Here is a 27,128-nt window from a genome sequence, read left to right on the forward strand (position 1 = left end):
CTTCCATACATTTGAGTAACAAAGGTAGACTATTTCAGGTATATCCACAAAGCAGGAGCTGGGTCAAGTTGAGAGGAAGGTAATTAGGCTTGTAGTACACACTTTACAGTTGTGAGTCATTTTAACTCACTCTCTTATACCAGGCTCCTTCAAATTCTCACACGTATGCAATCGACTAGGATTCATAGCCAAGGGTCGCAGAAGACTGGGTGGTGGAGCAAGCATTAAATTCAGGCTTAGAGCGACAGAAAGATGGTGGACATGGCTAAACCAAATATATGGATCCTACTGAGTGTCTCGCTCCATAACTGCAGGAACAGGTGACTTATTCGATGCCAGAGGTTAGACATGGGGAAAACCCATTTACTGATAAATAACTTGTCCTAGATCCAAGGGCAGGTTTGATTAAATAACAAACAAAAATATATAACAATAAAGTAAGGGTGAATTTTGTTTCTAACAGAAAGAAATGCCACAAACACCTTACTTTTTATTGGAAACCTTACGTTAGTCTATCTTTAAATACTTCAATCAAATACGTTCTCAACAAACCAGGATTCTAGAATTCTGCTGTGGGTTTTAAGAGAAGGAAACTGAACCTTCTGGGGAAAGCTGAAGATTATGTCCCTAGTCAATGTTTGATGCAGAATGGGACTTTTGGGATCAGTCAGTGCACTATTCTGTAAGTCAACCTGTGCATCACTGTATGGAACATTTTCGAAATGAGAATTCACGGAGGCGCTTTGACCGATAAGTATCACCCATGACACCTCCCATCCTGCCCTGGGTCTTGTGGCTTAGTAAACTAATGCATCCACTATAGGGGCCTGTGTTTGTCCTCGTAGTCACAGGTTCAAATCCCACTGAGTCCACTCAGCCTTTCATCCTTCTACGGTCAATAAAAGGAGTACCATTGAGTTGTGTAACAATACACATCTGTTATTCAGTGGCAAGATACCCTTGGGTGAAGGTGTGCTTTACAAATGCACTTTATGCTAGTAGCACAAATAAAAGACGGTCTTGTTAATGTAGGCGTAGAGGAAGCCTAGGTGGTTATGAGCTCGCCTAATATGGGGGTTGAAGTCTGTAGACACTGTTTTCTCATTATTTACTTTTGCAAAGGGGATTGCAGAAAGGGAAACGTTCAGCTGTAAAGTGCCTTACTACCCACAGGTCTCCCAGTACTGAAAAGATTCAAAGATATTCATAAGGAACAGGAGCACCTCTATGCTTTATCTATTTCCGAGCCGCGCCTTGGAGAACCTGCTGGAACGATTTCATGAGCATAAGGATGACTTCAGTTTGAGATAGATTTCACGAGCAGAAAGATGGTTGCTGGTTGAGAAGGCTGCTATACAGAATATTGTGACTTTCGACCGCAAGCTCTTTGCCTCAGGGGATGCCAGCAGTTTGCCATCGAAAATAGAAGGACCAAACGAAAAACCCCATGGAAGTGGCAAAAGGTTGCAGTCCATCTCGACATAGACGTTGTGTTTTCTTTGAGCTTATCATGTGAGATAGCATCATTTCAAGAAACCATGAGTCTGTGGCCATATACGAACTGTGAAGCAGAAGGAAGCCTAAAAGCCTATACATTAATGATGGTCCACTATGACAGAGATTGAGGGGGGAAATCTAAGGCCTGGTTAGAATCCAGTAAAACGTAGCTTCTAAGAGAGCAAGGGTTGAATCCCAGATTACCTGCATAAACAGTAAACTCCATCAGCTTGGTAGCCAGGGCTGAACCTTAGTGACAGTAGCATCTGGGAGAAAAGCAAAAATAGTCTAGGTTGGTTAACTGAGAACTTCACGTGAAAGCTGGTTTTCAAGATGATCCGAAGGCTGGAGAAGACCATTTGAAGTGTAAAATATTTGATTGATTAGTCTTCCAGTTATGGATAGACACAAACTGCCCGATGTTCATATGGCGGTTCAACTACATTTAGGGACATATATGAAGACTACTGGATTCACACGAAAGAGAATGAATCAAAGAATTGTTCAATAGTTGTTTGATTTCTTTTCTAGGGCAAGTTAAGTTGTCAATAAAATATGGAAATTCTGCACTTCTGACATAATCTATTCCATATATCTTTTGCAGTTATGTGAGCCTTTATTGATGCAGCAACATGGAATTTAATTACTGTATCTACTGCTGCGGCTCTCCAATCAGACTCGCTATATGAATGTTTCCTTAATCTATCCCTAGGCAAAGATTTACCTGTAGAAGACGCCATCAAGCCTCTGTTTCACCTTCCAGATTGTTGAATTCTCTTCCACTTACTTTATGCTCCATTTTGCATTTCAACTTCAGAAAATGTTTTGAAAGAAAATAATTTCCACAGGAATTGTGTTTCTTTCAAGATAATATGCTAGCAACTTGTCTAGAGGTAGTTTGTTCTGCTTTGATTAACCTTGCAGTGACCTGGCAATCTGTAGGCACTTCATTGGCAGCCCCTTTGATACCAAAGACCTGACCTTGCACGGAAAAACCAAATCAGCTAGTAATGGAGATACAATTGCATATCCTCGAGGTCTCTCTCCATTTGGAACAACTATCACAAAAGTAAACTGAATATCTTCTTCATAACAGTTGAGATGAGAGTGATCCATTAGAAGAGTGGATCCCTTCCCACTGATACCACTAGCCAATCTCTGCACAGTACTTGATACTGGACACTTGCTTCCCGCTCGAGCTCTGTTGTTTATGAATGAAAATCCCTGTCGGACATTGTTTAAAATGAGGATCACCGGACCATGACTTCACCAAACAAGAGAAGCTCTAAAAAATGTCCAAGAAGCTAAACTAACACCTCAAAGTCAGGAAACCTCAGTACAGGGTGTCCATGACTCAAGGTCCGAAAATAAAATGTATTGTGAAATAAAAAATACCTATGTTACATTATATAAAATGTCTGAGTGGGAATTCAACGGGTGCTGCTGGGTCACTTTTTCTAATCCTGTAGAGGGTAAAACACACAGGTAATCAACACCAGTGAGGCCAGAGGTAGGTGGGAGGAAGTGAACCCATGGTATTCCTGGTGCAATGTGTGGTGTTTTAATTTACCTATGAGGTAGAAGTGGAAGGAGCAGGATGTTAGAATAATGTCAAAAAACGAACACATTATTTTCAGTGTGTCGAAAAATTGTTTTTCTAGAAAGTGAAAATGAAAATAATTGACCCTAAGTGAAATGGTTGTCTTCTCTGCATTAAACTAGGAATCTAAGGGTAGCACAACCATATAAGAGCACTTCCTTCTGGGAGGTTTGCAGCATAAAGGAAACTTCCTGAAAGTCAATTAGAGAAAATGTCTGTTCTCTACCCCTACTCTTTGGCTGTGGTGAGAACTTTATTGTCAAATACCCTCTTGCTTGTACAAAACTCGACCAAACTTTAATACAGGTATATTTTAATCGTTAAGAGATACTGAAATCATATTTTTGATGGGCTTGTTTGGGAATGGGTAGATCCAAATTCCCTTGATTCATTTGTCTCCTTTCTGAACAGACAACTCTTTAAGGAGTGGCTAGATAACGAATATCATATAAGTCTCAGACCTCTCAGTGCATTGGACACTTTTTCCAAAATGTTATAACATTGGATGCATGAATCAGATTTCATTATGGCACATGTCAGGGTCCCCTCAACAGGAGACTGTGAAGCTTGTCAGGAACAGAAACCTTTAGGGGAGTTCTCCAAAATCAGCATGAGAGACATCTGCAAAGAGCAGCAAGCATCGAGCTGGGCACTACATGGTGACAGGGTTCATCATCAAGCCGCCATACATATTGGTCCAACATAATCCTTAGCCAGGTTAGGCCAGAGTTTACTCAACAGTGTAAATTGCCCTGCTGCACTTTCTGGTGTGAAGCTCAGTCCAGATTTCAATTGATGAGCATTAAAATTATGTCAGTCTTTATTTAACTGTTTCGGCTGTGCAAATGGGATAAAAGAGGAATTTATGGGGCAGAAAAAGCTGGCCTTTGCTAGGGTCTAAATTATATCTCGAATATGATTTGTAAACAGCTTTTCTGAAAGCCACTGCATCTTTTTAGTGATTTATCAGCATTGCTCCATCTGCACAGAGGTGCAATGCCGCATACATAATGTGAGTGTTCCACCGCAGACATAAATAGACCCATGGGTACTCCATCCCTAATCCAGCGTTATGCAAGTAGAACTAATTTGCAAAGATGAACTGGTCTGCTCACTCACCTGTATAGATACCATATTTTTCTTTCTATTTTTCTCTTTCTTCTTCCCCCTTTTACTTTTCATAAAATAAAACATACTTGTTATATATTTACCGACTAATATTGCTCTCGTTTATACTCTGAACGATTTCATTATTTTGTACTCTAATTGTTATTATTTACTATTGATATTGTATTGCTATGGTTACCAATTTTCTTGTCTTTAATACTTCCATTAATTTTTTTTAAAGTTTTTTTAAAAGATTAACTGGTCTGACTGGGATCATTTGCCTTTGCTGCTGGCTAACAAGGAATCACAGCTGAAGGCAGAGACCTCCACAATGGCCAAAGTAAGATGTCTCACTGCCAGGTATCCTGCACGACAAATACCAGGGGCAGAGGTCCTCTCCATTGAGCAAGTCTTCATTCCTGGAATCATAGCCAAGAACACGAAATGTCATTGCTTCATCCCACACCATTGATAATCACGAGGAGACTCAGATATTACTCTTTGAGCCCAACCCCTATGCCCAGCAGCAGATTTGTGGTCACAGAACAGTGTTGTGACTGTACACTATTATGATGTGGCCGACAACCATCATACAAATACTCCATCTTTCTGCTGCCATCGGTTCATTGTATTGGTTGCCAATGATAATGTAGAATCATTGATACTGATTTTGAGGGAGAACGCTTCTTTAAAACTAAGGTGGTTATTTAGGGTTTGGCAGATGGTCCATCTGCTGTGTTTGGAGTGCCACTGACCTGAATGCAACCTGAACGGATTCCAACCCGACTCTAAATAAGACCCCAACTTCCAAGCAAATAAGGATTTTTGTGATTACATTACAGTTAATCAAGGATTGATATTCTGCGTAGCTTGGATGTATGTGTTTACGAGGCATCTCTAGACTGTAGTCCAGCTCTTTGGAGTGGACTTCCTACATTTTGCTCAAAGAGAAAGTGCTGGCCTTCAGAAAAATACAAAATATGTTTATTCTTTGTGTACACATGTAGAATTTCTACCAGCCACCTTCCTACCACTCGGTAACCATTGACCGGCCGCATTCTGGTCCAGGTTGTAGACAGATATTATTAATTAATAGCACCGTTTGGTAGAACCATGTGTCTCTAATTTTGTAAATCCATTATTTACTTGGCTTAGCTCCACTGCTTGAGCGTATGGTCTTGACTCTTTATTCCACTCTATTTTTTCATCAGACTTTTGTTTTCTATCTGAAGTCAATTTAAGAGTATTTAAGATCAACGATGATGGCTTTATTCCAAATGACTCAATAATGTTGAAATTGGTCACAAATTGTATTTTACCCAATTTCATATTATGAATTATGTGCAAACTGGCTTCAATCACTGTCCTTTTGACTGCACAAATTCTTCCAGATATTACGTAGATAAATTCCACCATGCTATTCCCCATTCCTACTAGAAAAAATTGGAAATTGGGTTCTAGCACAACTCATGGAAATTATGTGGCCATTGATTACCAGAATTCCCTGTGACAGTTTTACTACTCTGTTCTAATGAAACACTTAAAATGTGGCTGTGAATATTTTTTTCTATTGAGCGAAGAATACATTTAGCTGTTTTGTGGTTTTAATTCACTTCCACTGAAATAGTGATTATTACTTAATCTTAAAACTGATCAACAGACTAAAAGCCAGAAGCTTATATTCAGTGTCATGATTAATTATGAAAGCAGTGGCCATTGGAATCTGACTTCTCAACCCAACATGAGGCAAAAGTCTTAGAGGAAACAGACCCCCAAGGAGCCGCAGTCACCATATGTATAAGAGTGATTGAGTGAGGAATTGAATTGATAGTTGTTGAATTTGTTTCCAGGGACTCATTGAACTGAGCGCGCATTGAAGGCATCAACTGGAAACTGATTGTTGCACTTAAGGCCCTGTATTGAGCATTATGTCGGACCAATATGGCTGATGGCTTGAAATGAACAAGCGAGGATTGTACAAACGGGAGCTGACTCACCACTATCAACCTTTAAAACTTAAAGCTTGATAGCTGGACATGAAACATAAAAATCCTCGTCAACCAACAATGTTTGAGGGCAGGATGTTAACTCTCCGTTGTTTTCTATGCATTGATTTTGTTTTTTCTTAATGAAGTGAAATACTCCTATATAGTGGACAGATGTAGATTCTTTCACATGGGTCAAGTGATTATGTGGACAATTGGGTATCAGTAAATTTCAGGTGATGGCAAGGTTATGAGACGTGAGAATACCAGGCACTAGCAGAGATGACTGAGTGGCAGCCTCAGCAGCAAGCCCCATTCCTTAAGTATCAACCTTATTAATATCCTTCAGAAGGGGGCTCTCTGGGGTTCCAGCCAGCATCAGGCAACCCCAGGAGAGAAACATGCAGCGTGCACATAGCAGGGTCTGTTCAGATTGTGGATTGCATTTTGGTCCTGCTTGGTTGTTCATGACACAGTGTTTAGCAGCAGTCTTTGGTTCCTCAAGGATTCCCCCGCTAATCCAACCAGTAAATTTGACCGCTATCCCGAAGTACAAAATGCTCAGGTTGCTCAGCCATTCCTTTAACCATAGACCTCAAATACAGCAATAATGCGTCAGTAACTTTCCAAAAATATGATGTTGATAAAGATGGAAAGCAGACAACCTTTCACAAATCTTTAAACATAAGCTCTGTTTAAACCGTTGGCTGCTGCCGTTGGCCAACGGTCGTCGCGTGCACTAGCTTGGTAGTGTTGCGCACGTCCGTTGGCCGACGCTGCCCCACCCGTTTTTCGAACGTTCAGCACTGGAGCTGAACGTTCGACGCAGCCAACGGGTTAAAGTGGATCTAACCAATAACAACAAGGTGGGAGTCCTACATAACATTTAGAGTTTGGTAGACAGGCTACTCCATTAAAATGGTCCTTTGGTTGCCGACTTGCTGTCTAGTCCTGCATGGCCGTGCCTTGAGCTGGAGTTAATTCACCAGATGGCATTTGTAACTGTGTGTCCCTTTATAAAAGAAGTGAATATATATGAAGGCCTGTCCCCATGCTCTTTCACCTGGGTGGCACACTGTCTCCTGGAGGCCCCCTATCATCAGACAACAAAATCTACTCCCCCAATGAGTTCTGTATGTGGTAAATTTATCGACGGTGCTTCTGAATGGAGATTTATTTGCATATTATAGTTACATTGAAAACTTGATCTACTAAGCCATAGGGGTCATGTGCAAATGCCTATGACCTACTGCTTAGGCCTTAATCGTGCTAGAGTGTCTCCACTAACAGGGTTGCCAGATGAGTTTTGATTAGATTTTCATATATTTCTGAGCTGAATAGGTTTATCCTCTAAAAGCCAAATTCGGCTGTACAGTGGGCTTAATCGAATAGACACTATTTCATGTTAAATCTTACTGGGCTTTGGTTTATTTCATACAGCAATGAGAAGCATTTAGATGATTCTACAAGGGACTGTCCTTTCCATGTATGTGAGTAATCGTAAACCTCAGGGCCATGACATGGGACTGTAGTTTTGTAATCGTAAACCTCAGGGCCATGACATGGGACTGTAGTTTTGGCCGATCGGTTTGTACCCCTTCAACCTTGAAAACATTTACTAAATATTTCTATGCAAATTTCCCTTTTGTAAAGCTTTTCTGTGCACAATAGAAAATATTTGCAGAATTTTACTCTGCAACGTTCCCAATTTCAAAGCCTTTTCTCTTCACTAGGTCGCTGTGCAGGGCAAGAATACAAGGGGCCTTAGCTAATGTTTGGCAGGCAGGCCAGCAATTGGTTGGGCCACAGCCAGCTTGTTAAACATTTTTTAGGAAACTGGCTCTTTTTTGCTAAATGCTCTAGCTGACGTGAAAAGAGCAAGCATTGCATTGAAAAAGCCATTAACGGAGCTGCTAACTTCCAGCTTTTAAGCTTAGTCATTGATTATTTTGTAATGTCAAGGATTTTGGAAAACTTTATCATAGGGGAAGCCCGGAGCTCTCACTAATTAATATTTTTTTTAAAACATAGGCTAAAAGCTACATTTTCGGGGGGTTTCAAAAAAGCCCAAAGTGGCCGAGCAGTCAATGGCACTAAAGGAAACAACTTTGGGCCCCATTAAGTTGTCGTGGGAAGGCCATCCGACAGCTCGTCTGTGACGTTCCGCCCAACATCTGAGGCATCAGTCCAACGGCCATATTATGATAGCGGCAGTCCGACCGATGCCTTGCGAGGGAATCCACTCTGACAGGCTCAAGCAGCCCATCAGGGCGGAGTGTGGATCACAATCCCCAAAATGGAGGCGGTGCCTGCTCAGGCACTGCCATGAGGATTACAATGCATATTTCCTACAGCCTTTCTATGGCTGTCCAACCGCCATAGAAAAGCTATCAGAAACAGAATGTGGGGGGCACTAGCAGGGCCCCCGTCCCCACGCAGCATCCGCTATGAGGCCTGCGGGCCACCTGTGGTGCCCCCCAAAACATACATGTATTGTGTGGCCGGCACAACATGGTGCATGGATGTTTAAAAAGTGTATATTTTCCATTGCGGCTTGTGCTGCTGCTCTCAGCACAAGCCACAATAGGAAAGATACACATTCTGACTGTCAAGAAGGCGGTCACAGCCTAATTTGGGAAGTGCGATCGCCGACTCCTTGTCAGGCAGTCCCGTTTCCGACACAATGCGGGTTGGATGCTCGTCCAACTGGCATCGTAATGGGGTCGTTTGTGTGTGGATGTGCTCCTTGTGAAACAGCAGAATGTAATCACTCACCCACAGGGAAATTAGCTGTGGGCTGACCCATAGCCTCACTTTCTATGCTGTAAGGGGCGGAAGAAAAATGAAAATGACAGAACAACTGGCCAATGGAGGAAGGCTGGCTGAAAGCCCCAATACATAAGTATTTTATTTATATAATTTTACTAAAGCCAAAGGTCTGTGCTAACTCCAGAGCTAAAAACCTTCAGTCACTCTACCATGCTAAGGTGGCATGGTGACATGATGAACCAGTCATATCTTTTTTTTCAAACTCCCAAAGTGAATGTTGGCCGCAGAAAGAAAAGAAAGGGCTGACATGGCATCTGAAGTGGGGGAATGCCAAAAGCCACATCATTTGGCAGTGTGGGCGGTGAACAGCCTTTACAACGAAACTTTTACAACGCACTACCATTACGACGCAACTTTTACAACGCAAACCATTACAACGCATTGCGCTGGGGGGCGCTCTAGGATAGGGAATAGGTTTAATGTACTATCCAACACCTACCCTACTATCCACGGGGACTGGAGTTGGAATAGTAAATTAAACTATTCACTATCCAGCGCCCAAAAGCACTATGCATTGTAATGGTATGCGTTGTAAAACTTGCAATGTAAAGGTAGGCGTTGTAAAAGTATGCGTTGTAACGTCATACATCCGTGTGGGCTGCTAAGAGATGTTCTGATAGTCGAGACCATTGGGGCTCCACCCTCAGGAACAGCAGTTACCTAACTCTAAATGACGTGGGGAAGTGAGAGGTGGCAGGCACGTGACATACCCAAATTCTTGGCAGATGCTCCATTACCGCCAACCTCTGAATGACAGCCAAGCTGCATTCTGCAAAGTATATCTTAAGCAGAATCATTTTACTGGTGTAAAAAAGGCTATGTGCAACCAGAATGGATAGAAATGACAGGATTTTCACACCTAGGTGGTAAGTCGTATACCCTGGCAGCCTCACCACGTTCTGAAATTTTACATAGAACATTGAGAAGGTCAACCAAAACACTTTTTCACTTTGCGTGCTCCTACTCATGTCAAGGGGCTCTGGCATCGAACCAGCTAGCGATATGTGCTCATCCCTGCCCAGCCGCTGCCTCTGCCGCTACAAGTAAGAGTGTTGGGACCAGGTTGTTGGGGAATTCGAGAGACGACCACAAGGGAAAATTATTTATTTATTTACTTAATTTTCCCTTGTGTTCGTCCCTTGAAATTCCCCCATACCTGGCCCCACCACTCTTACCTGCAGCGTCCGCGGCTGTCCCTGTAATGGGTCTATTTAAAATGGTGGCCGGGAAATAGAGGGTTTCCAATTATTACACCAGTCCTCTCACACGTACCATATCACCCCAAAAATGTAATTTTAATGTTATTTTTCCTAAATTGGTCCCATCCAAAGACTGCTGTAAAACTTGTGTCAGAAGAACCTTTATGTTTTCAAATTCTGCAAACAACAGTCCCTGGTTTTATGCTACCCCGGGCACATGGGCATTGTTCAAGCATGTATTTTAGGCCGCACCCGCTCTCTCCTGACAGGCATATGTTGGGATAGGCGGCACTTTCAACAGCACTTGCTGGAAGTCAATGAAGTGAAATGGGCCTATGTGTCCTTCTAAGTGGCTGGGAATCAAGGAACAATGTGTAGCGAAGAACCCACCAATTTATCCCCAACCCCTGCAACAGGGACTGTTTATTCCGTGAACTGTGACCTCATTTCATGCACGGACAGGCGTTTTTCGTTCACATTTTTTTTTTAAACATGCAAAACAAATTAATACAACTTCCTTCAACAGAATTCATTATTTGGCATTACATGGCAAGACTTTAGTAAAACATTTCATGAAAGACAATCACAAAACCGAACAGTCATTTCATTTTTTTGGGGTGAAACTATATACATAGATCTCAACAGAAACAGGAGCGGGCATGCGGTTCATTCCTTACACAAGAGGGTGACGCACTCAGAGGGACAAGTAAAGGGAGAGACACTAAATCCAGGTAGGGTTAGTAAGAACAATGAATGACGTCAGAGACGCGACAATGATTAGTGAAGATGGAGCACCACACATACTGCTTCTTGTCATCAGGGCACTCTGTGACGACACACGGGCCTGCCTTCCCTCCGAGGGCATCACAATAATCGCAATCAGCAGAGGGCCGGGGATTTTTGATTCAAACAGCTGTTAAGCATCCCTAAAATACAATTTTACAACCCAGAAAAAGTGCGTATATTATTTTTGGGGGGGGAGAGGGGGGTATATGCTTGAGATACCTACTGGCCAAAGCTACAGATGGACATGGGCTGTAGCGCTACGACACCCCACTGGGAACTTGATTTGTTGTTCTAGATTAGATCGGTAAATAAACCACACACGCGCACACACAAATACAAAAAAAAACGCATTTAGAGATTTCACATAGGAACTGATAACCCAGCCACTCGCCCTCACAGAGGAATTAGTGAATCGACCAATGGCTGCAGCAATAACAACTCAACAATGTTGTCTACTGTGCAAACAAGTGTAAAGGGCCCAGCAGTTTGGTAAAACTGCTACTTTACCTGGAAACCGACAATGGGGTTTATTTTGGGAGCAACATGCTAAGGTGAGTTCTAATGAAATACCTCAAATATAGAAATGGGCCCTAGAAACGACATTAACGCTCAGCGAGTGAACAAAAACCCTCGCACCTCTGCTGTTGTCCATGTACAGTTCACCCATTCCATACCCAGACATCCAGTGTCCTCCCCTCAGAAGTAGATATTCACAAGACTTAAGCATCAAAAAATCTAAAACGTTGTGCTGTGGCGGCACCTAGTGGCTAAATATAAAACTGCAACTGGTTCGAGAAAAATACAACTCGGGAAGGGCTTGAGGATTGGGGTGGTTAAAATACATGTATTTCTTCACTTCGCCAGAAGTAAAGAAAGTAAATTAAAAGAAAGGAAAACATCAACTAAACCCTACGCGAATATCACAAAGAATTGAAATGGGGACCATTTCAATTAGGTTGACGCTGGCGGGGAGTGAAAGGGGCCCCAAATACAACATAACAACCTTACAATAAAACAAACGAACAACCAGTTAATTGTGGGTGTTGCAGGAAGGACACGAGGAACACTTGACGATCAAAATTGCTTTAATAGTTTTGGCCATAAAAACAAGTGAAGAAAGGGGCTTTCCCCTCAACTTCGTATACAATGGGCTCTGCTCACAAGACTATTTTGAATGTCTAAAAAATACAGCAGCAAATGTTACACCTGGTTAAGACAACATGATATTCTTTTAACATAGCGGGCTTAGCTCTCGCTTCCCTCTTGTGACTTGCTCTGTCTGGCCTTTCCTATAGTTGGGGTTACCAAGTTTCCAGCACTACCCTCGGGTCTCCCAGAAAGAAGACACATGCAAGCCCAAGGGAAGCATGTGGTGCCCTGAAACCTCTGGCACAATTTTCAGAACCTTCTTTTTTGCATGCGGTTTTTCCTTCTGCTTTTCTTTTTTTTGTAATTAACTTTAGGGTATAGCAGGGCTTTAAGTGGGATAAAAAAAACTGGCGTGTCTCTCAATGGGGCGTGGCCAATGTAATTAAGGGCATGGCTTAAAAACACGTAAACTAAAAATCTGTGTTTAGCATAGTGTGCGCCCGAAGAAAAAGAAGGGAAATCCAGAGAGAAAAAGACTTTAAAGGATTTCCTTCCCTCTACAACGCTCACCTGGCATGACGTCATGCCGTAACTTCTCCACTAGTGAGAAGTGAGCAGTGTGAGCAGCGCACATGGATGGGCCTGCTATCACTGCAGTCCGGAGAAAAACAGAACGCCTGTGCCAGGGCACAAAACAGAGCCCCATAGAGACCTGTTTCAAGGCCCCCCTTAAAAAAACTGCTGGTTCTCAGACCCGGTAAGACCCGGCCCACTTAAGGCCTGTCAGGTGCATTGTGGGGCCAGGGGAGCATACACAATGCGGGGCTCCGTCTGCTTTTCTGGTACGATGAGCAAATGTTAAAAATAGGAAGTGTGGGGGATGAATTTCCAAGTGACTCTAACATTTGGCACCATCTAGTGGTGGCTAAAGATACAATTCCCCATCATTAATATATCAAAACAGCAGGTAGAGCCTGCCCATGTGATATATAAATATTTAGCAGGGACAGTGTCAGGCCCTGGGACAAATAATCCTGGCTACTCCACTCTTGTGATGGTCCTGGGTTCCAGATACAGCACCTGTACTGTGTTTTGCTGGTTATTTTTAAAGCGCACTTGTGCTTCCAGAGGCACAGTAGCACTATAGAAAATGAATACACATGGTTAGGGTCATCGGGTCAGATGTACAAAGCCTTTTTCTGGTAGCAAAGGGTCAGATTTGCAGAATTGGACCATGTTTGACCATAAAAATGCCTTTTCTTATGTACAAAACAAAATTGTGATTTGGTAACACGTCACAGAATTGAAATTTAGGTTTGCAACCAAATACTGATTTGGTATTTGGAAGGGGCATGTTTAGGGCGTCCCTTTCTAATACCAAATTGGATTGGTATGTATTAATGTTTTTAAACCAAATTCCAGTCACAATAAATGTTTTACTATGTCATCAAAGAAGGCAGCCAGCCATTCCCAATCAGGAAGGGGTTCCAAAGAGACCCTTTCTCATTTGCGAATGTTGCCAATTTTTATTTTTTAAGGGTAGGCAGTGGCCCCATGGACGTCTATCTAAACTTCAAAAATGAAACTTACACTTTTCATTATTCTTTTTAATGTTTCCTGTTTTCATTTTAAATGAAACAGGACGCAATTAAACATTTGCTTTATTTCAAAGCAGTCACAGACATGGTGCTCTGATGACTTCAGCAGGCCAACATCCCAGTGATGGCTGCGGTTTCTCGGGTGTCACAATTTGTGACCTACCTCATTAATATTCATGAGGTGGGTCAAACTGCGACCCACAATGAATCTGTAATTTTAAAGGTGACTTATTAGTACATTGGTCGGTTTGCTAATTACTACACTGGACACAAAACTACTGGTCTTAAATTGTGACCAGTATTTTTCGACCAGTTCTTAGTACATCTGGACCATAGATCTTTGTATGCGATCGCGACAGAGTCAGGACTTCAACAGCAGGTACATGGCCCTTACCAGAAGATAGGCATCCCTCAAAAAGAAGAAAGCAAGGGCATTAGTATACCACACAGTTACACATTCTGCAAGAGCAAGGACTTGTGGGACTTTCTGGAAGGTTGAGTACAAGTCGAGTACGAGTCGCGGTTAAAAGGCTGTTCACAGTCGGGGTCTACAGAAGAACCTTGGACTAGGAATGGTAACTGCTAACCAGAAGCTTCTGCTGGTAATTGCTAGAGAGCTCTCTTGCAACCTTGAAGGCTGGAGAATCAGTTTGACTTCATGCAGGTTGCAGCGCTTTTTAAGAGAATCCCCTAGGATTCTTTGGTTAACGGCAGGACGTGAAATGGATAGAATGGATATAGGAACTATCCATTTATCAGTGTTAAGGAGCAGATATATTTTCCACTCATGAAACATATGCACCACAAAGAAAGTGCTGATTTTCTCTTATTGCATAAAGGCATTTTTGTCTGTCAACACTGTTGTATTTTAGTTTTTTTACTTTTGTGTGTGTGTATATTTACATACCTGTCCATACTGTGACTAATAACATTCAGTGTAACCTTATTATAAATGGACAGTTGTGCCTCCATCATAAACTGCAGCTTCACAAACCCACTGGGACAATGTTATTTAGAATGCTCAAAGACAAGGTCATTGGTAGTTCTGGTCAACAGTTTGTTGTCTCAGGGGACAAATGCATCCACTTCAGTACCCTGTGTTTGATCTCATAGTCACAGGTTAGAAAGCCTGTAGGCTCACTAAGCCTTTCATCCTTTCTATGTTGATAAAAAAGAGTACCATTGAGTGTTGGACCAATAAACATCTGTTATTTAAGCACCAAGAGAACCAAGAGTGCAAGTGAACTTTACCAAAACATGAATTATAAATTGAATTAAAAACAGGAAAACTGTTGTAAGAAACTGAAAGGCCACTCAGGATGAGCTAAAAGACCCCTATGTATGAGCTGAAAGACCCCTAAAGATGAGCAGTACCTTACTGCAAGGATAGGTGGCACCTTGGAATCACGGGAGTCAAGAATCAAGTCAAGAATTCTTTATTCGATGATTAAAAATCACCATAAAAGCACATGGGAGTCAGAATTCCCAGATTCATTCCCCTTGGTGCTCAAATCTACAAGCCAGGCAGACTGGGCTCTGGTAACCCGCACACCAAGGGACGGCGAAAGAACGGAGGCCAGCCCAACGCTATTTAAAAGAAACACATCATCTAACGTTTAATTTCTTAAAAGGAGGAACAGATTGAAAATAGTGGAGATGGTCTGCTGTATTTTCTTGAAAGTCATAGACAGTGAGTCGTTAGCGATGAGACAGGTGTGTACGTGTGAATGTGTATGATATCACTATTACCACATGCAACATAAAGAAACCAAAGGAAAAACACCAAATGCCCCTGTCAGGGAGTACAGGTTCTGCTGCTCCCCGCACCACGGGGATCACAGGGGGTGAAGTCACTGTTACTCACAATAGATCACTACCAGAGTGCAGCGAAGAGGGGAAGAATAAACCAAAAAATATAAATCATCACAGCAGCTCACAATAACATCTCACAAAACACAGCAACTGATACAAAGTGGGTATATTTCCCACCTCCCCTTGCTGGGTTCCTTTCACCATGAATACATTGGAGGAAGTGGAAGGGGGCTGAAATAAATGAAAAGTTACTCATCACAGTTTATCATGAACATCACAAAAATAACAATTGCACATACAATCGACAGAATGTGTGGCTTTTCACATCCTCCTCAATGGACATATTTGGGTGGGTTCTTTCCCACTCTCGGCTGTAGTGGCATCGATTAGTAACAGGCCTTGGTACTTAGGCACACTGATCCCTGTAAGCTAATGCTGTGAAGGTGGGTACTGTGCACAGGCTGAGGATAAAGTATAAGTGCACCGTGCAAGGAGTCGAATACAGGACCCGGTTTGGGAAGCTCTGGGTGGGGGTGGGACTACACACCTCTCCACCTACATCCTCCATGTTAGCAAAATATCACCAGTATGGAAGGCTTCCCAACTTGATGCCTATTTGGGAGAGGTGTGGTGCCGCAGCCAGGGCGACTGACGCTGGAATCTGGGGATCAGGGTTCGATCCCTGGCTCCGGTGGCAGGTTAGCCCAGCACCATGCGACTCTGGGCAATAGCTCGCTTAATCTTCCCGACGGCCCCCAGCGCCTAGAGACCCTTACGGGTGATTGTGCGCTTTACAAATGTGGACTTTACTTTACTTTACTATTTGGTAATTGCAAAACTAAAATGTTGAAAATGGGATTACATTTTTTGCATGGTTTTTCTATTGGAAGAGTCTTTTATGGAGGGGGTGTCATGGAGCAACATGTGTACAGCACACTGAGGCTGAGGCTGCTTCCTCTCAAAGCCTATTAAGGGTGTAGAACCAGGGAGCTCGACAGATGGTCTGTTGCTGGGAAGCCCCAGGAGCCTGTAACTCATTAGAGGAAGGACTAATGTATCCAGAGTAGTATTGGTGCTGTAATAACACTAAAAGAAAGACTTCATGTTTACAGGCTGGGATTCCCTTACATCTGTGTGTTCTGAAGGCAGCAGGGAGGGGGTGTCCTGCCTACTCCTTGCACTTCAGTACTCTTCTAAATAAATGCTCTATCAAAGGAGTCTGTCTGGGCAGTAATAGAGAAGAATATGTGTGAAACGTGTAACTGTGCCCAAAATAGGCAGGAGTGCTCGTCTGGATGCCCACATGATATGTAACATCTCCGTGTGCCAGCATTCTTCGCTTGGACAGGGGTTTGCAGCATGAAACATGCGCCTCGCAGGCTGGTTCTGGGAGGGGGCATGATTGACATCTTTGGCCAGTAGCTCAGAGAACTCTTCTGAGATGTGCCAGTGCTCCTCAAAATAAAATACAGCCAAGGCCTCTGTTCTGCACAATGTGCACCTTCATGGAGCTGACATTTTTAATGCGGCAGTGAACTTCAGCCACTCTGTTCTCTGATTGTTGCAGGCCTCAATGTGCACTCTGCTTTTCTCTGTTTTCCAACAATTTTTTGTTTCATTTCCAGCCATTCAATGTCTTCTGACTATGGGACAATGGCGTTTCTCCCACTCCTGGGTGGAAATAAGCACTTCCTCTGTATGGCGGGGTGTCCCTTGTCGATTTTTATGAGTCCTCTGTGTCTCCGGTGAATGTGTCATATGAAATGGAGCCTAACTTGTCAAAGAGGCCATAGAGTGAATGATCCCAGAAGAGGTCATCACACAAAGGAATATTCTAGAATGCCTATTGTAGGTGATTGTTAGCATGCAGGCCTGTAGAAAAAGAACTGTTTTTTTCGCCAAATAGAATGATCGTTTTAAAGTTGGCACTTTGCGAATGATGTCACAATAGGCTTCAAAAACAAACCAGTCACCATAAAACAAATGTGCATTCTGGAATCCACATTGCCAGCGATTGCTGGTGACCCAGGAGTGGGTAAAGACAACTGGATTAGCTTATTTTCACTGGCCGGACCTTTCAAGCGAAAAATTGTTGATAAATGTAATTATCCTGAGGTAAGGTTACATTTGAAATACAGCTTATTTTAAGTAAACACTGCAAGACTTCTATCTGGCAGTCTAAAGCAGCTAACTCCATCAAATATCAAATTATTTATTATACTATTTGAAAAAAAAATCAAACTAGCATCCCAAAAATGTACATATACATCTTAGAGTTCAGTTTCCTTGTGTAAGAAAATGAAAAGATGGCTTCTCCGCACTCATTGCAAAGATGTGCCCCCTACGTTGTAAAAAATGCGACAATGGTGGATTGGTTGTCCACAGTGTATCCCTCTCTGTAATAGAGTAGATACTTCCAGACATATGCACGACTGTGGTTTCAAGACTATCTATCACCTGTACAATTATTAATTATTTATTTCACTGCATCTCTCACTGTAAAAGAGATGCTATTTCACACTGCTGAAAAGAGCAATGCTTATGGAAACCACTGGACATGCGATCCAAACATGTGCACATCATTTGCCCATATTAGGAGACTCCATCGTGTTATTTATTGGGCAAGATTAATCTTTCCCTGGGCTGTTTAGAATCAAATGTTCCTGTAAATAATATATTACGTTGCACATATTGTTGGTATGAAAGCCCATGATATGGGTTTCTTCTCACGGATTTAGAGGGTGGACTGCAACTTTTGTTATTCATGATGTTAGCAGACACGGGTCATGGGTGATCTAAAAAGACTCCTGAGTGAACGAAAAGTTACCTTGTATGAAGGGTGCCTTATTTAGAGTTTGACGGACAGGATACTCTGTCGAAACATGGCAGGTGTCCCGCCCACAGTACTACAAGTGCATTAGTCTATTACACTTGTCATATGAAGGATGAGAAATCCGACACGGTTTGCAGGAGATTTAGAAAAGTTGAATTTTGCAAAGGTACAAACTATCTACTTTAGGATATATTCTTTCCTAACCACTAGCCTAGGACGATTATCATTAAATTATGTCCTGCCCATGTGCGCTGAGAGGAAAGGGAGACGAACAAGCATCACTTACGCCTTTTGCAGCCACATTTTTTGATCCTTTTAGGGTCCGTGATGTCATCATGGCAGGCCTTGCAATAAAAAAATGCCCTGAACACAGAGAAAGAGTAAAATAGATCAGTAAAACGGTAGGTGCATTTATTCCGTTTCTGAAAACATAAGCGTCTGTTTTTTGGTTGTATGTCATATCTCATATATCCACAAGGGGGCAGCACAAAATAAAATTAATATAATGATCACTGCACGCACTGTTACAAAGCGTAACGAAGGTAGTAAAATACAGAGAAATAAGGGGAGTACCCTGGCAAAAAATGAAAATTCATAATAAAAGCAAGTAACAGTGCAATTAAAGCAAAACGAAAAGTAAATATAATTATTGCAAAGTGAATAAAACATTTCATGAATTAAAAATAGTCCTAGAAAGATAATTAACAATGAAAACGTTCTCCCCACGTTGGCTTCCCAGCTACAGCGCCAAATACATGAATTACAAAAGCAAGTACTTCCTATCTGCCGTCTGACTGAACAGACCTCGAATGAGCAGTGGAGGAGTTCGATAAGATGCACCTGTACTTCCGGTCTCGATTTTTGTTGAGTTTCCGCATAGATTGCTCTCATTTGAGTAACAGGAAAAGTCACAAAACGCCCGTAAAAATAGGTGCAAACACTATCTGTGAAGCCTGGCTTACTAGCACAAGGACAGCTTTAAACCATTTCATACTATAGTGTTTTGGTGGTATTTCAGAATATCACAATTATTGTCAAACAGCAAAATTGGCTGCAGAAAAATTACCATCAAGACAAGCATATGTAAGTAGGTAATATATTATGGGGCTTATTTATGAGCCCTTTGTCACTTTTGCGCCGCTGATACATCACTATTTATGACGCACCAGCAGGGTAAGCAATGTGCCATGTTTTGTCATATTTACAAAGTAACGCATCTAGGTAGATGCGTCACTTTGTAAATCCCTGCGCCACAATATACCTGCGCCAGGTATAATGTATGTAGGGTGGGCATTTTGACGTAAGTAGGCCTTGTAGAAGTGACGCAGTGAAATCTATGAGATTTCACTGCGTCACTTCTAGGCCGCAAATGCGTCAATATCTTAGGCCTGCCTCACAGCAGGCGGTTGACTGACGCAGGCATATTTGAAATGGGACTTGCCCATGTGCAATTACCCATTGATGGAGTTGCGTCACTTCCGTGACACGCTCCAGCAATACATAATTTTTGCGCCTAAGAATACGTCAGAGATATTGATGTATCTGTAACTCCGTCCGACATGATGCATCATACTGTAATTATGACGCATCCAGCATGTCGCAAGGAGGGCGCAATGATAAGCAACGCATCGCTGAGTTCTCGCAGCGATGCGTCACTTTTCATAAATGAGGCCCTATGTATTCTTAAGTCTATATCGACGTACCTTGATAGACACTTTGGGATGAGTGTACGTGTGTGTGTGTGTGTGTGTGTATGTGTGGCTTCTTAGAAAGGCACTCACCTTGATTTTGCCCGTGTTGTTCAGGGTAAGCGAAACACCAATACTTAATTTGAAACTTTCTGTTCAGGAAAGAGCACATCCCTAGAAGGGCGCAATTTATGCTGATTCGCTCAATACACTGTGTCAAATGGCGAAGACTCCCCCTTACTGGTCGAATGTTGTGTTTTCATCACTCATGGTCTTGAGCATGAATAATCCGCTTTGTTCGCCATAAGTTGGCAGGGTATGCTCAGACGTGAGTCCCTTGCTCACTTTGCCACTGGATTCAAGCAAGCCTGGCTGAAGACGGCTGGAATGCCAGGAACCGGTCCTAGGAAGTTTGTTTCCGGTCCAGGGAAGGCATGGCTTGGCAGTTCGGGCTGAACTGTTCCCATGAGGCACAGGGTCAGACTGAGTTGCATATGGCCATGTCTGAACTGGGGTGGCAGAGTGGGCTAAAGAACGGTGATGGAGTAAACCCATATCTGTTGACTGGGTGTGAGTGTTTGATTGGTTCAGATGCTTCGTCCATCACCACCCCCTTTTGTACCGCTTAGTGCCAATGCAGGCACCCTTTAACCATATTTACGTCACCCTTTTAAATATGGGGCAGTGTCAAAATCAATGGGTGTTGCAGTGGAACGCTCACCGCAACACTAGTTGCCCACCCCTTTCACGCTAAGTATAGCGTGAAAAGGTGCCTTATTTACAAGGCAGCAGTACGCCACATTAAATGGCTTAACACTGCCTTGTAAATAAGGCGAAGCCCGTATCGCCACAGGAATGTCAAAAAAGTGACTAGTAGATCTTTAAGGGCTATGTCCTTTCTGTAAATTATTAGTGAACTATTTCCTAATTTCTCACTAAGGTTAAGGGTTGTCCTTTAGTAGCTACCAGTATATAAGTAGAACACATTTGATCTTAGCGGTAGAGAAAATGAAAATAAGAATCCTTTTCAGAGGGTAAACAAAGAAAACCATCAAACATGTAAAACGTGCAGAAACCAGTGAATTAATTACTAATGCTGAGGATTCAGAATTTCGATATGGTAAATGAAGGAGATGGCAAAAGTGTAATGATTTCAACATGCACAAAGGAATTGGGCAAGATCGGTTATTTCCCCCCAGGAAGCCTCAATGACTGTTGGCCCTATGCGGGGGCCTTAAATCACTACTGCCATTTTCAAATGATTGCCGTTGTGTAAAGGCGAGGGACAACCCATTCCACAGCACGCAACTATCACAGCTCCTACACAGCGCTCTTCCCTCCCCTTTTGAGGATATAACACACAGGAAGAGTAGGATATGTGGAACGCCAGTGGTGCAGGGAAGAAGAGAGACTGCGGGGCAGGCCTAGCATTAAGGGCGGTGTGACTGGTGCAGCCGCACCTGTCCCTGACCTCAGGGGTACTGTCTTTAGAAATAACTTATGGTTTTAAAGGCACCTGCTGCAGAGTTCCTTGTGAATCCAGCAGTTCTCAGGCAGCAATAAAAATGTCGATAACCCTGGCGATCAATGTTCCCGGTGGAGAGAGATCTGAGTTTTGTCTGGTGGCAGTTTTACTCATCATGCATAGTGCAGAGGGTTAATGTGCCTCCTGCTACAAAGAATGCGTACCATGCAGATCACAGAATTGTATATCATCAGTATTGTTCAGTTGGTTCTTATTAGTAAAGCCCACCCCAATCACTGCTTTAAAACAAATTAAATAGATGTGAAAGAGGGGCTATGGAGAGCTGTGGGGCATTGTTGGAAGTTGCTAGTGAGGGGATTCGTGGAGGAGGTGCCAACAAATATTGTCTCACTCGGTGCCTCCAGCGATAAAGCCAACCCTGCTGTGGCACCCCAGGAGCCTGTCATGTGGTCCCTCATCAGAGCATACAGGTGCCCAGGAGGGCCAGGGCAACTGTAAAGAAGAAAGAACTGCCAAGACAGACCGACACAATTAAAGCCTGAAAAGGGAGATTTAACTGCCTGAGTATACATCTACTACTAAGTATAAACTTCAAGGAGAGTCAGTTCCTCACAAGACAATGTGGCCTCATTCAAATGAGTTGTGGTGGTCCCAGAAAAGGGAATGAAAGAACCACAGAGTGTTTGACAAGGCTCTCTGGGCCTACCAGGAGCAGAGGCAGGCCCCACAAGCCTGAGTGCAGGGAGGAAATCAACATCCTAGGTCTTCTGGGGCCAAGAACTAGTAATCCCATGGAGAAGGTAGCATGTAAGAGTGTGGTACTTGTATAGCAAAAACCTTAACGAAATACAGCAAGCCATTGGAGAGGCAGATGTATTCAGGGAGCAGTAGTCGACTGTTACTGCCTCATGACATGGTGATCTTTGAAGAGGTGCGTGTCCAGCTCTTTCGTAAATTTGAACAGAGCTGGGGCGGCCTTGAGGACAGAGGAATGTTTCCTTGTCTTTTTTGTTTCTTTTTACACTGATGTCCTGGCTGCAGATGTGCAGAGAGCCACAGAGAGGGTCAACTTGTCAGCCAGATATGCAGAGGTGCTCGTAGTGATGGCTTTGTAAATGATGTGGTAGGTTTTGAAGATGGTGTGAACCATCATGGGGAATCAGTGGAGTTCTATTAGCATGGGGATGATGCAGTCATATTTCTTCTTAGGCCCTGGATGACATATGCAGTGGTTAGGCTCATTTTAGGAGCTCCCAGGGACTAGCATATGTGAAGGTCCAGGGTGTCTTGGACCTTTAGTGATTTGGGTCTTGTGGTGATGTTTAGCAAAATAGTGTAAACACAGAAATGTATGTTCTTGTCAAAATATTCATTGCTTTATGAAAAGTGTGCCAAAGCCAAACGTTCTGGCTTTTGATAATGTTTATTAGAACATTAGAATGTGGAGCACTCAATTGCAGACAATGGAATGGGAACTTGCTTCTACGGGCCAGTAAAGGCCCGCAGAGCAGCATTCCAATGTTGTTTAAACAGAGGCCTCTTGGAACCCAAGGGGATTTCATTCCCCTTGGGCTCCAAGAGGCCTTTGTTCAATTTGTTAGAACATTCTGCCCTCTAGTGGCAGAATGTTCTAATAGCCTTATAGCCCTTCGTAGCTGGGCTATACCGGCTTTTAAAGTCCCACTCCCTTGTTTAACGCTGGAGCGGGCCTTTAACCCCTTCGCAGCTGGGCAAATTCCCATGCTGTGCTGGGGGGTGGGGGGGGCGGGGGACGCAGAGCGCCCCTGTGCTCATGACGAGGTCAGCTCGTCATGAGCCACGGTGGTCATGTGCTCATGACGAGCTGAGCTCGTCATGACCACACCCGTTTCTTTAGAACGTTCGCACAGCAGGGGAATTAGCCCAGCGTGCGAGCGTTCTAAAGGTCATGACGAGCTCAGCTCGTCATGAGCACACGAGCACCGTGGCTCATGACGAGCTCAGCTCGTCATGAGATTCGAAGGTGTTAATAGCCAGTATAGCCCGCTATGGCGGGCTATAAGGCTATAGTATTTAACTCTTCTAACCTCAAAAGGAAGCCTTCAACATCTCTGTCATGAGTAACCTGAGAGCCAAGTGCTCAGGAGGTGTGCTTTGCTTTCAATTTTTAGTTACAACAGTATGTCGGCCAATGGGAAACGACTCCAATTGATACAAATGAGACCCAGTCACCCATGCATCTCCTCGGACCTTTAAAAAAGACCTCCCAAGGAGCATGTAATGAATTGTCTGATAAGGCCAAATAAACTGTGGGATCCGGCCTTGAGGCTTTTTGACTACCCCATGCCAGCTCTCATTTGTCTGATGTTATCTGAAACTTAACAGACCTCTTGGTAGGGGCAGAGGGTTTGTAACGCTCCAATAACTATGGCACTCATTCAGAATCTAATGGAATTGAAGCCTCACTGTAAACAGGGGGTCTTCCATTATGCAAGCCCATGGTTTCCTTCACCCCTAATTAGAGATGGGCAAGCACTGCCGCTTCTGCCTCGTCCTTTAGCGCACAGTCGCTGGCCAGTGGTCGTCCACCAAAAGTCCACCACCTTTAGTCCATTTCCTTTTCTTAGAGCTTTAGGAGGTTTTTTACTATAGGTGTAAGTATGGCAAAGGGGTTCAGGGGTTATGGGGTGGAGCCGACCTGTTTCATGGCATCCGTTTTTGAGAGCGGGTTGATGTGTTCCCATCCAGTTCTGTCCAAATGTGTATCATACATTTATTTGAAGGCATAAAGGATTCTGTAGTTTTGCGTTACACTTATGTACGTGTGAAATTCTGTTATGAAGGAGGTCCTCATGCCTTACACAGTGGTAGTAGCCAGATGGTGTTTCCCTTGATTTTGGTATTAATTAAAGTAACACATTGCTTATTTATCAAGTAGCAATCCAGTTCATGGTGTGCACTCCACACATTTATTGTATTCAGAATATCATTATTATTATGACTATTATAATTTCTACTCCTATTATTATGAACATAATAACAATGATATGTTTTAGGTCAGAGATCCATATTATATTGAAAGCCTGACCTCGCCAAGAACAGCCAGTGCCCTTTAAAAATGTAGCCAGGTATGAAAATGTATCACTGTTGTCTCCTGTTGTGTAATGCAGACTCCACTACATATTTTGGCATTGCATCCTTCACTATAGATCTTTGAGAAATCAATAATGACTGCAAGGCCACAATGGACCCTTTTAAGGACCTGCCCTTTGGGTTTAGATTTCCTTTTCATATATTATTGACACCGTAGATGGGTTGAAACATGTGAGCGTCATTGAGCTTCATTAAGGAACCACTGAAATCTGATAATGTTGAGAGGCGCATTAGTACAATTGCGGTCTTTCTATCAGGGGGCTAGCATGTGTGGAGCACTGCTGTGGCTTTTGTTACAGGGGGCCGATAATTGGCAGCTGCAAAACTGGCCCCCAGTAACTAAACGGCCCCCACCCTTCTGGCCCACCGGTGAAACGCCCGATGCCCCTATGGCCAGGCCAGCCCTGACGGTGTGCTATCAGAGCTACATAAATATCATTTAACTCACTCAATTTATATAGCTCTGACCACTGTTGCCAACATCACTGGGTATGGAGACTTGAAGAACAATGTAATGTCTGGAAAAGTAGCATCAAAGAGTACTTACAATGGGCTGAGAGGAGGTTTGATTTTTGGGATCGCTGTATCATTTGAGTATTGTAATCAGGGAGCTTTGAATGCATCATTACAATGATCACAGAATGGAATGGAATGCCTTACAGAACATTATTCTTATCTGTTATTATTCCCTTTTCACAACATATCAATAGGGACATTTGGTGTTCCTCTGTCTTGATTGAAGAGCTGGAAGATATAGGAAGGGAAGAGTGTAGGAGGATGGATATCTGACTATGGTTACCCCAGATTTTTGCCTTGTGTTTAGCTGGTTTTCGACTTAGTTGGCCTGGGACCCTGCTAATCAGGGCCCCAGGCTATCTGCTCTCTCTGTAAAATGGACTCCATGTACCCTAGGTACATAACTAATTGGATATTGAGTCACCTTATCAGCCCCTGTACAGTGTACTATAGGTACCCAGGGCATAGGTGCACCCAAGGCCTACCAGGGGCTGCAGCATATCTTTTGCCACCCCTGTCTGGCCATCCAAACTGACACAACTGGCTGATCACTCCGCTGGGGCAAGGTCGTGTAATCACCCCTTGCTTAGATATAGTATACCTATGTCTAAACCTATATCTGGACACATATACACCTATAAGTCACTCCTATGGCAGGCCTTAACAATCCTGGAGGCAGAGTGCTTGGTTTTATGTGAGATGGTGCTCTAGCATGAGCTGAGCCTTTCTGCAGCATTTGGAACCATGTCCTTACTGCATTTCCAGTGATACTGCCATACCATATACTCTTAAGTGCATTATAATCCTCGCGGTTATTGCTAACTTTGGTTTGGCTTTATCAAAACATGTCGTGTAAGGTGTCATACACTTTGGAATACTACCCCCTCGCCAGTTCTGCCGACGGGGGTAGCATTCCACCCTTCTAGAGGGATAAGACATGTGGGTAACAGTAAACACGGTTAAAACTAACCAGAGCCCCAGCATCACAAAATGGATGCTGCTGCCACAGACACGAGTCTGGCCTCCTGCTGCTGACCGAAACTCCGGCAGGGGAGGCCTGGACAAAAGGTTTCCTGTCACAGGGAGGTGTTACACCACCCCAGACAGGAGATAGTGGATTGAGGCAGGGAGGGCGAGTGAAACTAGACACTGCCTCTGAGGTTCCGTGAATTCTGAACCCGTTTCATAAAGGTCATGGTTTCGTTACGAATTTGATATTAGCGAACCGTAACTAGTTAGTGCGGCAAGTATGAGTGTTTTCATCATGTTAGACCGATGGATTCACTACGTATTAGGGATTTTGTTCTAAACCCTTGGGTTCCATTTTGTGTATGGCAGCCATTTTGTGGTTGCCCTCACATAGGCCGATGACTGTGACTGAACTAGTCTTTTAAGGACATGTACACCTTAGCTCGAGTTCGTGCTGACTCCTGATTGACCTGAGTGAACTGACCCTGTTGCCTGAAGCTGACCTTGTTAAACCAGTTCCTGCCCTTTAGCTGATCAAGATTAAGGATCAGAGCACAGGACATCATAAAGTTTTACTGCACACAAATATGCCTTATCCTACTCTCACCTGTTTCTGCTCCTTTCTTTATGGTTTATTTATGATTGGGTTGTGGCCTTTTTTATTATGGGTTCGTTCGACCTGTCTAAAGAAGAATGTTGGGCTTGACCGATGATTGATCATGGGCTGGGCAACTGAAAAGTGGGTTTTACCGTCATGCGATACCTCTGGTGTGGATAGATGTGATTGGACAGTTTGTAAATGTTAGGTATTTGTCTGGAATGTGATTTTTGGCATAAAAAGGGATGACTTGCTTTGTAAAATTGAGCAGTCTCCTGAGAACTCATACCGTGATGATTTCTAGGACTTCTGTTACTGGCTTCAGCCAATAAAATCGATCTTTGACGTCACTACGAAGTATCCTGTGTCTCTGTATTCTAAGACAGGTGAACCCGAAGACTTTG

General features: G+C 43.2%; 1 protein-coding gene across 5 annotated transcripts in view; it reads right to left on the reverse strand.

Moving 5' to 3' along the window:
- Positions 1-27,128, reverse strand: part of KCNMA1 (potassium calcium-activated channel subfamily M alpha 1) — a 1,543,535-nt gene that overhangs the window by 368,771 nt on the left and 1,147,636 nt on the right. For all 5 annotated transcript variants that reach the window (XM_078643370.1, XM_078643368.1, XM_078643365.1 and 2 more), the window contains exon 18: positions 18,622-18,698. In XM_078643370.1, the coding sequence (XP_078499496.1) occupies positions 18,622-18,698 (77 nt within the window). The remainder of the gene's footprint in view (positions 1-18,621; positions 18,699-27,128) is intronic.

Source organism: Lissotriton helveticus, chromosome 5_1 (genome assembly GCF_964261635.1).
Source record: "Lissotriton helveticus chromosome 5_1, aLisHel1.1, whole genome shotgun sequence".
NCBI lineage: Eukaryota > Metazoa > Chordata > Amphibia > Caudata > Salamandridae > Lissotriton > Lissotriton helveticus.